Below are 13,996 nucleotides of genomic sequence, written 5' to 3' on the forward strand. Positions count from 1 at the left end.
TATTATCTGTCTCTTCTAGTTTAAGTACAACTGTGTCCTTCAGACTTAGCTTCTTTCATGAGATTTTTTGAGGTACAGAACCCAGAACTGAACAGGGTGGTTCCTCTGAGGCTTCAGTGGCTCTGAATAAAGCTGAATATTAGTGCATGCAATTTATGCTTTGGGAATCAAATGGTAAATTCTATTCATTTATAAAATAAGTAATAATTTTATTTGTTCTGGCACTAGGTGGGCTTTACAAAACAGTTAATAGTTAAAAGGTTTAACTTTATAGCTAAAAGGTTTCATTCCAAGCTAACCTTTCATACTCCTAATAGTGATTTCCTCTGATGCTTTTTAAAACTTACCCAGGAACTTTTACTATGTTTATCAGGGCATTCTACCCATTTATTGTTTCCCTTTAAGTCTATTTCTTACTTCACTTTCTTGAGTTTGGGCACCGTTCTTTTGGCTGTCGATCTCATGCTGGACCAGTTTTGTTGGCTTCTGTGTAGGCTACTGTTAGACCATCTGCTGCTGTGAATTACTGTAAGTGTTTGGGTTGTGTAAGACACTTGTGCTGGAAGATTAAAACCAGCAAATTATTTGTTTTGCAGCTAACAGAGCAAGAAGTAGAAACTATATTGGATAAGGCAATGGTTTTATTCAGGTTTATGCAAGAGAAAGATGTTTTTGAACGCTACTACAAGCAGCACTTGGCAAGAAGGCTTCTCACAAACAAGAGTGTTTCAGATGACTCTGAGAAAAATATGATATCCAAATTAAAGGTAAGACAGTACCTGCATAATTTTTAGAGTTTTTTCCTCTTTCTTTTTTATTAGTCATAGATATGGTTTCTTCTGGTTTTATAAGAGGTTTATAGGTAACGTTAATCTTGATTGCTATTAGATGCAGAGTTGATTTTTAAAGCCCCAGCAGAAAACACAAAAGGCTTTTCTGACTAATTTTGTGGAAATAAAAGGAAGTAAGTAGTGGAGAACACCTGTGATGAGATTGCAATCTCGAAAACAAAATAATTTTTTTCAAAACTTGTTAAGACTTTTCAAATAAGAGGACAACTCCAGTGATTGAATTTGAAGATAAGGCTATGTTTTATGCTAGATTTTTTTTTTTTGTTATTCACAGTAGAATTTTGTTGCTGCTTATGTTGTTGTTTTTTAGTTGCCTCCATCAGCAGAGTGGTGTTAATGCTCAATTCCTCTTTGATTAAGTATTTTGAAACAGATGGAGGAAAAAAAATGTTCATATCAGTCTCTGGAAACACATTTTCCTTAGTTGGTTAAATGTACTGTTTAAATAGGCCAAGAGATGGAGAAGAAGGTAAAACCTCAAGTTGAACAGTCCTTAAAGCGAGTTCTAATGCAGCTGCTTCTTAAGTTGCACGATAAAATGGCTAGAGAACTTCTGAACCAGAGGGATTTGATCCTAAAATGAAAAATCTCTGATCCTTGTTTTTCACATTCGTATTTTATCAGCGAGCAAAGTCTGTTTGCATCAGGTTTCTCTGAATTGTCAGTATTAATTCCTTCCCGATTACCTCTCCACCACTTTTATCCTGGTGATTTAGAGGGCGCAGGGCATACATTTGGCAGATGAGCCAGTGGACCTGAACTGCCCTGTTTTCTTATGGAATTGCGGAGTGATCAGGATGCTGAAGCTGACATGCTTTCCTTTGCCTTATGTATCACAATATGTATCAGAAATGGGCTCATGGTCCTGCGTGTGCCCCTGAAACGCATGTGCTCGTGCTCGTGTGTCTGTGTGCATGTCCCTGATCCTCGAAAGACCTGGTAATCTCACTGGGTGATCTGCAGCCAGCCTTTAAAACTAAACACTCCTAGAATAGCAGGAGTTTGCTTCTGATATAAATAAAGTTCATTTCCCTTTACAGTATAATGCCAAAAAACCCCAGGTGGAAGTGTGTTATCTTAATTTGATAAACTTTTACAGATTTTTAAAAAAGAGATGGAAAGTGAAAATGAAATAAAAAATACCATAATGTATAAAAGAGAAGGAAAACAGGTTTTGATCTGTGTAATGTTAGGTCCTTATATAAGATACAAAACTTTTCTAAAAGATCTGAATGTAATGCAAATGGAAATCCCAGTAACCAAATGTACAGAAATACGATTTTTGAGATTTATAAACTTGGTCTTGCAGTTTGCATATCAGAAGCTTTGTTTTCATAGTGCTGGTACAACAAGTTATTGTGTGTATTTTCAGACTGAATGTGGATGTCAGTTCACATCTAAACTGGAAGGAATGTTCAGGGACATGAGCATCTCAAATACGACGATGGATGAGTTCAGGCAACATCTTCAGGCGACAGGGGTAAGAGCATGGGGGTCTGTGCGTTTGTCCTTTTACTCCAGTACAAACCCTGGACTTCTGTCGAGCTAAAGCCGGTTCAAAGCTTGATCCACAGCTCGGGTAGTGCCAGTTGCATTCCATAAAGCCCTGTTGGAGCTCCTGCTGTCCCAGGGGCGCCGGGCAGTGGGTGCAGGCTCGGCTGCTCTGCCCTGCGGCGGCCGCCAGGGGGAGCGCGGCCGCCGCCTCTGCCCGGATGTGCCCGCCCAGATGTGCCCGCCCAGATGTGCCCGCCCTGCCCAGCAGCGCCCACCCCCCCAGGGCCAACTGTCCACCCCCAGGTGCTGTGTCACCAGCAAAGCCTTCCCGTTCTCACTCTGCAAAGCTAATCTCCACTGTGCCCTGTGTTGTTTTTTTTTAATGGCAAGACAACTATCGCGTGCTGACGGTGTTTGCAAAGCACGCCGACTGAGGTTTAACTTTCCTGATGCAGTGAATGCCTTTGCTAAAAGCAAAGCTGCCCCTTTATTCAGGTTGCAAATATGGACTTAGTTGTTTGTTCAGAAAAAAAATTCACCTTGTAGTAAATTGGGCCTCTGGAATATTGCATGAAGGAGAGATCACTTCTACTGGGATATCAGTTCACTTACTCTAAAACACTTTTTTTTTTACTGATATGCAGTAGAGCTTAATAATATATATATATAATAAACAGCCTTGTCTGCAGGTAAGTAGGTCTGTACATCAAGCAGGCTTGAATCAGTTTCAGAAGTGAATGCCAGGAATATGGTTGTGGCTGTATTCTGTCCAATGTCCCTGGCTGTGCAAGGTGATATGAAATCTCTGCCTTCTTGAAGCCCTCGGTGGAAATCTTCCTCATCAGCATACTGTGAATCATCCTGAGTGAGGGAACAGCATGTTCTCAAGTGGCTTCAGAAAAGGTTGCAGAGGATTTGGATAGTTATAAAAGTGTTTGTGGACAGGCTGTCTTACTACTGCTTTTTTTAATTTTCTTTAGAGGCGAGTCATGTTTTCCTTCTAGAATGCTTGAAATACAAATTTGAAGAAAAATTTCAATTTTTTAGGTAGCGTGCCAGACTTGGACATGGGGCGGGGGTTGTGTTCAAGATTTGTGTACTCTACGTGACAGTCTTAGATTAAGTGAGTTAATAAATGATATCTCTCTCTTCTTTTTAGCTACATACAGCTAATAAGATGAATTTAAAATATTAACAGATGTCCTGCTAGGCCTTACTTGAAAATTCATCTTTTTCTTGGCAAGAGACCAGGAGTTGATGTGATGGTTGCCTTTTGGTCAGCCTAATCATGGCCTCTTAATGAAATTTTGGGAGTACTTATTTATGGAAGAAGCATATATATTTCTTTGCATGTCAATAATATTTGAGAGGAAATACAAACAGGAAGATTGGGGGAGGGGTTATGTTACTGTTAACTTGCTGTTGACACTTTTATATGCAATATAAATAAATATAAATATGCATTCTACTCCTTTTTAAACAATTTGTGTACCTTGAATGTGTATGGTGTCTCCTAGAGGAGTCAGGCAGCTGCTTTTCTCTAAATAATCCTACCTGCAAAGTTTCCTGCTGGATCCTAATTCCTGAGGTACAGGTAATGCCAAGGTCTGTGTGGATGATTGGTTTGCTATCAGTAAGTGGAAAGCTCAGCATTAGGGAAGGCCCAGGCTCTTAGACTATAAGTAGTAATTTCTATAACTGTGATCCTGAAACATTTGTAATCCTGTAAAGATTAGATCCCTTCAGGGCACTTTCCACTAGTTCGTACCATTTTTATGCTGAAAAGACACGTTGTAAAATAAAGTGCTTCCAGAAGTTTTTCAGTGCTCTGTACAATGTATGATGTGAGGCATTCTAATTTATTGCTGTATTCCGGTCTGGCTGAGGCCAAAAGAATTTGGGAAAGAGTTGCCATCTCAGCTAAGATGCTTCGGTTCCAGATAAATATATTTTCTGTATCGTGTCTGCACTGATGGCCTTTCCCTGTGCTTTGCCTAGAGGAAAACTGTTGAGGCTCCTTGTTTTGGTTTTTTTTTTAATTAGGTAATTGACAAATTAACCAGTTTTCTGTGTCTAAAGGGCTGTTTGAACTTCTGTGAGCCTTCTAATATTGTTGATATGAAATTAGAAGGATGGCAGTAATGTTGGCTACAGAAGAGCCCTTATCTGGATCTGTATGTAGTTCTGCAGATTGTTCCTTTCAGTCCAAGGGGTTCCTGTAGGAGTAGCCTAAACCTGTTGGTTTAGGTTTCTCAGGAGTTTCCTGGGTACAGGGTGGTTGATGCACACAGGCATTCAACATGCACAGTACAAAAACTCTTCCACAGTGCATGGAAATGCTACTCTGCTGTTGGATAGTGGAAGTTTCTGAGTTCAGGTTTTGACCTTCTAAAATATAATGTGCTCTGTTTCTGCGTAGTAAGTTTATATAAGTTGGATATTGTATGCTTTGGTTTTTCTTGTCCTTAACGTGTGTTCTTTGAAGATATTGGTCATACCCCCTAGAACTGGAAATAGGCAGTTTAAAGCTTAATAATGCTCCACTTAATTGAGATACCTACTGAGGGTTATGCCTCACTGGTATCAGCTGCTGGATCTTTATCAGCTGCTAATGCATCTACTTTATAGGTAAAATAAAGCACTTCACTTGTGGAATGTTTGCTCACCAGTGCTGAATATTTATAGTAATGGCTGTCTTTAGGGAAGGAGGATAGGTGGTGTGTGTAGAAGTGAGTAACTGTTTGTGTTGCAGTCCAGAGGTGTGATTTAACACCAGATTATTCAGGATTTACCCTCTACTTCCACAGAGTAAGTTTAGAAAGAGTTATTTTGAAACTGCCACGTTTCTTGCAACCTGGCTTTATTGCATGTCATCCAAAAGCTATTCAGAGAGATTTGTTACATGTATCATGAGTTCTGTTTATGATCACAGACATTTTGTTGTCGCTTAAGAATTTATTTCGTTAAATTCTGTGTGCTTTTAGCTGCCAGAGGGGAATGATGTGGAGGATTTTTGCAGTACCATCTACTCTTATAGTGATGAATTAATTTATTTTTCTGGTTTCCTAAAAATAATATTTCTAGATATATGTCTAATTCTTTCATAGTCTATGAGAATTCTATGCCAAGAAAGAAAGAAAGAAATGAGGAAACATGGTTCTAAAATTGTGTATGTTTTCTTCCAACTGTCCTTAGGTCTCATTGGGTGGTGTTGATCTTACAGTGCGTGTCCTCACAACAGGTTACTGGCCTACCCAGTCAGCCACACCAAAGTGTAACATCCCTCCAGCTCCCAGACATGCTTTTGAAATATTTAGAAGGTATGTGTTAAAACAGATTTTTAGGTAGAGGTTTTAAGAAGAAACTTTCTAGATTTAACTTCACAGAAAAGTCTGTGTGACTTTTTAAAGTTTTCAGTACCACATGTGAACTACATATTGTTTTCTATTCCATTCTATTACAGATTTTATTTAGCCAAACATAGTGGGCGACAGCTGACACTCCAGCATCATATGGGTTCTGCAGATCTCAATGCCACTTTCTATGGGCCTGTCAAAAAGGTAAGGTATCAAGATTGTGTTAATATTGTATCTATGTAAGCAAATGCACATTTTTAGTAACTTCAGAATTTTGTAAAATAAAAGCTTACCCGTTAACAATATAAGGAAAAGATGCCTTCTGACAGGCTTATAGTCCAATTCTTCCTTTGTAGCAGTTTTGGGTTGACTTTTTCTTTTCCCCCTCTGAATCTCATTTGAATGCATCACTCAACATCATCTTTTACCTTGTAGAGAAGTTGTAAATTTGATCTTGAAGGGACCTCAGTGGTTTGAGTGTTTGGAGGTTTTTGACTGTAAATGACTCAAAAGTAAAAAGAAACTTGTTTCTTTTTAGAGTTATTTTTCTTAAACCAAGTTTAGCCTGCTTTTCATATGCAGAGTGCTAGCAGCGTAGGCAACATTTTTTCAAAAACAAGAATGTGAGCAGAGTTTAATGGAAATACAATGCTTAATTTGTATGAATGCAAGAAAATAATTTTGTAGTGATTCATACCAGTTCTGAAGTGCTAAGCTGGAGGTAGCAGTGGCACGATGCTTGGCAATGTAGAAGGCAGTGCAAAACAAAAACAGAACTCTTATAACAAAGTATTAATAACGCACATTGTGAGAATGTTAAAATTGTGTTACTGTAAGATAAATATTTTGATAATTTTAAAGATAAGAGTAAGAAAACTTAGAGGGTGGGCAAGTACTGAAACAGAGGCCAGAGAGGTGGTAGAGACTCTGTCCTTGGCAATGCTCAGTATGTGACTGAGGGCTCTAGATGGCCTGGCTTGGAGTGATGGAGGGACCTACAGAGGTGGCTCCAACCTCAATCCCCCCTGATGTTCTAAGACAGCTCCTGGAGGAACATTCTGCTTATGCCCCCAGGCACGTGCTGTTCCATTTCTTGTGTAGACTGATCTTCCTGGATAAATTTTTCATCATGTAACTTCCATCTTATCAAGGTAAAAATATTTTTTCAGTGGAGAATAATCTAATAGTAGCTTTGGAATTTTAAAATAGGAAGATGGCTCAGAAGTCGGCGTGGGAGGTGCCCAAGTAACTGGCTCAAATACACGGAAGCACATATTGCAAGTCTCCACTTTCCAGATGACGATATTAATGCTCTTTAACAACAGAGAAAAATACACATTTGAGGTAAGTGTTGTGGTTGACTTACCTCATTTTAAATGACTGTTTTAGGCACCTTCTTGTTCTCTGGAATACACTGTCGAAGATCAGATGCCTCTTGTTCTGAGTGTGGATCAAACCAGTAAATGCAGGAAGCAGATCGTTAGCAGTACACCTGTTTGGGAACACAATTTTTCAGAAGTGTTTGAGTTTTGTGAGTGTGGTTATTTCTAGGCCATGGAGCTGTAGAAAAGCTGAAGTTGGAACGCAGCAGGTGGCTCCATTTCCTCATTTTATCTTTAATAAACTGGATTTAGCGGCGAAAGGGTGGAGAAGGATTTGTGTCCTGGCTTCCTGAATGCCAGAGTGCTCAAACTGGCAGGCTGGTGTGAGCTGTAGTGTGATTCAAAGGCCTTTCAGCCCCTCTCTGAGCTGGCTAGCCAGGAAGGACAGTGAAGAAGGTCCAGATGGATTCTTAACAAGGAGACCAAAGGGGGGCGTTGCTGGTAAAGGTTGAGGTGTCAGCTAATGGAAGGTGATGAAGGTGGTGGCTTTAGGAGCGGAGGAGGATCCTGTGCTACAACATCTGAGCATTGTATTGCTAATGTCAAGGGTTTCACTTCAGACATTATCTTCCCTTTGAGAGAGCACTGGTGGCCTTGAAAATCAGCATGGGTGCAGTTTGAAAGAGAGTGGATTTCCAGGTTTTCTCCTCTACTTTTGGCTGTGCAATGCATAGTGATCATTTGCCTTTTGTTTGGATTTTGTTTTCAGCTTATTTGGCATACTTCTAGCCTCTTAATAAAGAAAGTTTCTTTGAAATAGTATCAGCTGGGGTTAAGGACGGCAGGATTTGATAAGAGGCTCTTAAGAAACTACTCAGAATTTTAAAAAACCCATCATTTTAGAGCACAAAGTCCTGTGTGTTGTGAAATCTACTTCAGGAGCATTACAGCTTTGAGTATTTTCTCTGCAGGATATATGAGGGGCCAAAAATAAGGAGTGGGACTTAACAGCTTTTTTTTTTTTCCAAGAAGCTGGTTTTGAAATTGAGCTGGAGGCTGCCTTACACCATCAAATTGTAGGCTTTATGAGTAGGAGAGCCTCACCCATGGATGAATACTTGGTAGAGCAGTGAAAAATTTTTAATACATGCTCTAAGTTAGAGTTTATTTTACTAAGACCAGATGATAGAGAAGTATGTCCACCTGCTTATAAGTTGTGTATGTTTTGTTTATTTCTGGTTTGGGAGTTCTTAAGCTCTTACTTTGTGTCCCACTGTAACTAAAACATTAAGGAGGCATATTTGTTTGGTTTGGTTTCTTTGGTGAAGTGTGTGGGAGTTGTCTTTAACTCCAGCCAGGAAAGCTTATGAAAACTTAAGAAGAGAATGAATTTTATCTTTGTTTATTGATAATTGAATACCATGATTAACTGCTGATTGCTGGGCAACCATTACTTCTCTGTCATGTCAAATTAGGGCTTTCACTGCGATGCAGCGTGTGATCTGACTTGTGGTGTGTGCTTGTGTAAGCCTAAAAGTGTCTGATACACAAGTGCTTCTGCAGATTCACAGCTGAACAGATTAATTTGAAGTTGCCTTCACAGTTGAACACACTTTGATGGTTTATTTTGCATTCAGTGTGATTATTAATTGCAAACTTGATAAGATCTTCACAGTAATCCTAACAGCCATTAAGGCATGTGATTGAGAGGAAAATGGGATAATGATGATGCAAAAATTATGCATAAAATCATATGGAAACTTAAAAGTTATTGCATAGAAAAATTCCGTCACAAAAAAAAAGTATGAATTTATTGTATTCCTATACAGTAACATTTTACTTGTATATGCAAAACAGCTGGTGGCCCTATGGGTCTAGGTTAATGAAACTGATATGGAAAAGGGAGGATCTGCGTGCAAGCCTTCAAAGGATGCTAATTATTTCAAGGAATTCAGTTTTTTCTAATCATATCTCCTATAATACTCAGTATATTCATCTGTTATTTAAGTTACAACATGTTATTTTAAATGGTGAAATGCACATTTTTTGTAACGACATCAAAAATAAGGTTGGTTCTTTAGGTTTAACAAACAAGATATACAAATGTGGCTGCAGTAAAAGTTAAGTTGTTGAAATAATTCCACAAAAATCAGAGATTAGAATTTGAAACTGGATTATGTGTTTCCTCTTTTGCTGATGTCTGCTTTGGAAGAGATACAAGTTGAAGTCTGTAAATAAAACTAAAAATACTTTTTATTCTGTCAACAAAATTGCATAATACTTTTCCTTCTGATTTCCTTCTGCACATTTTCCTTCTAATAACCTTTTTTCTTGTGTAGAACTGGACAGAGACAGTTCCATACCGAGAGGGATTTCTTTGGTAGCCTCCAGATAGAGCTCACTTGGTAATATTTTTAGCACTGATTGTGTAATCAGTACTACTCCTGTGCACAAATCTAATGTGGCCTTTAAAAGAAGTCATTTTTGGAAATGGGGAACAAGTATACATTTTTCACTGTTACATCACATATCTGTTTAAAAATATGTTTAGAAAAACGTTATGCTACAGGCTGAAGGAAAGAGAGAGCACAGGAACATCTGTTATCCCCATTTATATTCATAGCTACATTTTTTTTTTTTTTAATCCAACTTCAACTTTTTGGCTCCTTTTGAGGCAGCATATTGCAGTGCAATTCTTCATGGTTCTTACTTTAATGCTGGCTTATAAATTCTGAAACCCGAATGGTTTGCGTGTTAGTGGCTGAGTTGAAATGCTACACAGTGAAGTACAACAACAGAGATGTACAGTCGGTCTGTGTAAGGATGGTCAGCATCAAACCCCTTCAAAAGGTCCCTTTTAACTCTTTAATTCACTCTCACCAAAAGGAGAGTCCTAGTCAAGGCCAGCACATCCAAATTACTTTTATTGCATATTCTCAGTGGTGGATGACAACAGAAAAGCAGAATTTTTTTTTTCCTCAGTTGATTTTAAAAACAACTTGAGTACTTCCAAGAAATAACATTATTTGATTGAACTTAGTTTGCTTTTTTCCTGGTCACTGTTTAAAGAACTTTTAACAAGTTCTTTATAGTTCTTTACAGATCTTAGCATTTGGAGCACTTAGAATTGTTACTGCTACTTTTAACCTGAGGTCATCACTTGGGCTTGTATGCCATGAGAATTGGGAGTTCATTAGGACAGCAGGGTAAGAGCTTGATACTGCTCTTGGAAACAAAGCTGGTGGAGCTGAGATGGGGATAGCTCTTGTGGACAGCTGCCTGTCTGGGAAGTTTATTTTCTCTCTTGGGTACTTTAGTCTTTAGCTGCTAGGAGTCCCTCAAGAGTCTGAATGGGAATGTGAAATCAGAAGTGTCTGCAGTTTCCTCAGGCTAGAAAAAGGAAGAAAGAGATAAGTGAAAATTAACTTGTACTGAATTGGGAGCTCAGTGAACACGTTGGGTCTGAGGAAGGAGTAGAAAGAGTATTTCTATGTTATGGTGAAACTAGACATGGTTTACTTCAATTTGTAGAGATTTTATTTTCAACAGTGTGGCTGAATGCAAAAGCATTTATGCAGCTCTTGGTCAGGAATTGTCATAAACATCATGGATGTTTTCCATCACTAGTTAGAAGGTTTCACCCTGTTCAGCAAACCTTGGAAACAGTTAACAAATCCTTCCAGCCTTCTCAAAAATCGCAGGGAAATGGAGCAGCTGGTTATTCATTATTCTTCTTTCAGCCGATGGTGACTCTTCGTTTGACAAAATTCACTGTCTCTGCATTGACGCAGGTGGATCATTTTGCACAGTACACACTGAGACTTTGCTGCTGAATGAGTTCTAACCTTTCAAGCCCCACAACTGTCACAGTATTATTTGGCACGCTTGAAGGTGGACATTTAAGCAATCCCTGATGTTGTTTGCAAAACATGATACTTCTGTCATAGCCACGAGCTAATCAAGGTATTTTCCTTTAGGAAATTCAACAAGAAACTGATATCCCTGAAAGAGAACTGGTTAGAGCCCTACAGTCCCTTGCATGTGGAAAACCAACACAACGTGTTCTCACAAAAGAGCCTAAATCAAAAGAAATAGAAAATGGTCATATATTTACAGTGAATGATCAGTTCACATCTAAGCTACACAGGGTCAAGATTCAGACGGGTAAGTGAGCTTTATGTTCCACTCTCTTGCAGTCCCAAAGCTGCCTTAAAATTTCAAATTATCTTTTGCAGGATTGATGTCCGTAGAAGTAAAAGGGAAGAGAGAAACACAGGGGGGTTTTAGATGATGACTAGTTGCATCAAAATGAAAACTCAAATACCAAGAAAAGTGTGGGAGTCAGTTAGTTAAGCCTTTTACTTTTACAAAATTTACAAAATTTGTAACTATCTCTTAAAGGAAATACTGAAAGAAAAAATAAAATGAAATAATAAAATAACAAATATGCTACTGGTTGATTCAGAAATAGCACAATTGCCTCAAAAGTTGCTGTGCTGCTGCGAAAGTGAGTGTTTTAAATGCAACATGGGAAATTCACGTGCTATTTGTTAAAATAATAGAACTTGCTGGGCTTCAGGTAAAACCCAGCAGTGCCTACATAGCTGACACTGCACGTACCCCTCTGTGTGAGTGCAGAGCACTGCACTGGCAACACATTTATCACCTCTGGAGGCTTTTCCTGGTGAGCAGGAGCACAGAAGCCAAATTAAAGCAGATTATGTAACAACCCTCTGAGCTTTAACAGAATTCTGCTTTTTTCATTTCCCCTTCACAAAGGTCTGTGAACGGGGAATATGATTTGGGGTTCGAGATGATTTTAGAGTAACTATGTAATTGTGGGTTTATCTTTCTGACATAAGACAGAGAAGTTCTTATGTGTGTCTCTTTAAAGCTGATGAATAGTTGGGGCTTTTGAGTGAAGAAGAGCAGGAGGAAAATGGTACACCAGTGCAGGAGGAGGGCTTGGTTGTAATGATGCTTGGGTGAAGGGCAAAGAAAAGCTTAACCTAAGGGCAGAAATATAACATAAATAGAAGAGAACAGAATACAAATAATATAGCTGAGTTGGAGGGGATAAAGTTAGACTGTTTCTTCTGACTGATGAACTTTTAAATTGTTTACTAGTTTGTGAAGTAAATTTTCAATCCTTTTTCTACTTCAAATCGATTATTTGCTATATTAAAGAGAAAAATATTTAACGTGAGCATGGGGATGTGGGGGTTGGTGGTGCCTGTGCCTGTAAGAACATTTGAATACTGTTCAAATTTTAACATACTAGTAATTAAATAACAGATTGTTATCTTGTCACTTGCTATCAAAATATGCCAGAAACTGTTAATATGTTCTTGTGGCTGCTTTTCATTTAAAAAAAAAAAATCAACTTTGGGAATGTCAAAACTCAGGAAAATATAACTTGATGTCTAGATGAAATAAACAGTGAAGCTAACACACAACGAAATAAATCCTAATTTTGCTAGCATCATTTACATTCTCTTTCTTTCCTTTAAGTTGCTGCCAAACAAGGAGAATCTGATCCAGAAAGGAAAGAAACGAGGCAGAAAGTAGATGATGACAGAAAACATGAGATAGAAGCTGCTATAGTTCGGATAATGAAATCTAGAAAGAAGATGCAACACAATGTGCTAGTAGCAGAGGTATGATTGTACACAGTTGGGATATGGACTCGGGAATTCTTTTTGCTTTTCCTGTTAACTCATTGAAGTTACACAGCTCTTTCTAACGTGATTCTGAAAGGCCTTTGAGAGATGCTGTATTTATCCTTTTTTTTTCTCCCTGTCTTTCTGAAGACATCTAAGTCCTTACCCTCTACTTTAGGATGTGCTTATGGGTATATCTGATTTCCCTTCCTCCTTTTAGTGCTATTATGATTTTAAATCCCTTGAAAACCAGTTGACAACAAAAAACACCGTGCTTAACGTGATTATTTTCTGCTTTGATATTGTTACTGCCTTTTGAGTTCAGGCTTGGGGGATTTCAGCTCTTAGCAGAGAGAAATAATCCTTCTGCTTGTAACTCTTAAGTTCAGACAGCTTCAGGACAGTAGTAATTTTTAGTAACTTCAGGATTCTCAGGTTGTGACCACACCTGTGTAAAGCTTTGAAATCATACCCAAACACGAGCAAGCAACTTGAGGGACTGTCAGAAGTCTGCAGACTGCCTCTTATGCTTCATAGTTGTAGCCATCTCTGTCTTCATATTTTTTTTTTTCTGATTATTATGGTCTGTTAGGCTACTTTTAAGATCTTATTTGCCCTGTAGTCGTAACAATAATCCTATATTATTGTGTTTTTTATTTTACGTTTCAGGTAACTCAGCAGCTGAAGGCCCGATTCTTACCAAGTCCAGTTGTTATTAAAAAACGTATTGAAGGACTTATTGAGAGAGAATATTTGGCACGAACACCTGAGGATCGCAAAGTGTACACTTACGTAGCATAAAATGCGTTCAGAAAATTTGATTTATCCTTGGACTATACTCTTCGCATGAACTGGGAAGTTCTTTTAAATCATTAATATTAAGACGACCATCTCTTCTTTGAAATTACAGTACATGTTCTAGACCATTCAGATCAAGCCTTTTACTCCTTTTGAGAGTTTTCAACCTGAATTGATTGAGCTTCAGGCTTTTCAACGTTGTCCCTGTAGAGATCATCCTTACAATTCTTCGGGAAAATGTGAATGTGCTGCGTTTGTTTTCAATACTGTATGAAAACAGAGAAATAAAAAAAAAAATAAAAAAATAATAAAAAAAAAACAACACCAAATTTAGAAAATACAGCTCATTTAAAAAAAATAAAATTGTTGGAATTTCATTTCCCCAGATCTTCAGTGTTGATGTAAATGTGTTTCTGTAGTGTTGCTTAGCACTTCGCGCATTGTATAAGTTGGGTTTAAAAGAAACCACGAGTGGTAAGGCAAAATTCCCACTTATATTGCTCTGCTTCAGATGT

General features: G+C 38.2%; 1 protein-coding gene across 1 annotated transcript in view; it reads left to right on the forward strand.

The window, feature by feature from the left end:
* The window catches only part of CUL3 (cullin 3), a 36,102-nt gene extending 22,336 nt beyond the window's left edge, over positions 1–13,766 (forward strand). The window contains exons 8-15 of the mRNA XM_027906052.1: positions 597–767; positions 2,224–2,331; positions 5,541–5,665; positions 5,809–5,905; positions 6,911–7,045; positions 11,001–11,187; positions 12,535–12,680; positions 13,353–13,766. Coding sequence (XP_027761853.1) covers positions 597–767; positions 2,224–2,331; positions 5,541–5,665; positions 5,809–5,905; positions 6,911–7,045; positions 11,001–11,187; positions 12,535–12,680; positions 13,353–13,484 — 1,101 coding nt within the window. The 3' untranslated portion in view covers positions 13,485–13,766. The remainder of the gene's footprint in view (positions 1–596; positions 768–2,223; positions 2,332–5,540; positions 5,666–5,808; positions 5,906–6,910; positions 7,046–11,000; positions 11,188–12,534; positions 12,681–13,352) is intronic.
* The last annotated feature ends 230 nt before the right edge of the window (positions 13,767–13,996 follow it).

Source organism: Empidonax traillii, unplaced genomic scaffold, assembly GCF_003031625.1.
Source record: "Empidonax traillii isolate 1590-97213 ecotype Southwest subspecies unplaced genomic scaffold, ASM303162v1 scaffold1244:size288329, whole genome shotgun sequence".
In the NCBI taxonomy this organism is placed as follows: Eukaryota; Metazoa; Chordata; class Aves; order Passeriformes; family Tyrannidae; genus Empidonax; species Empidonax traillii.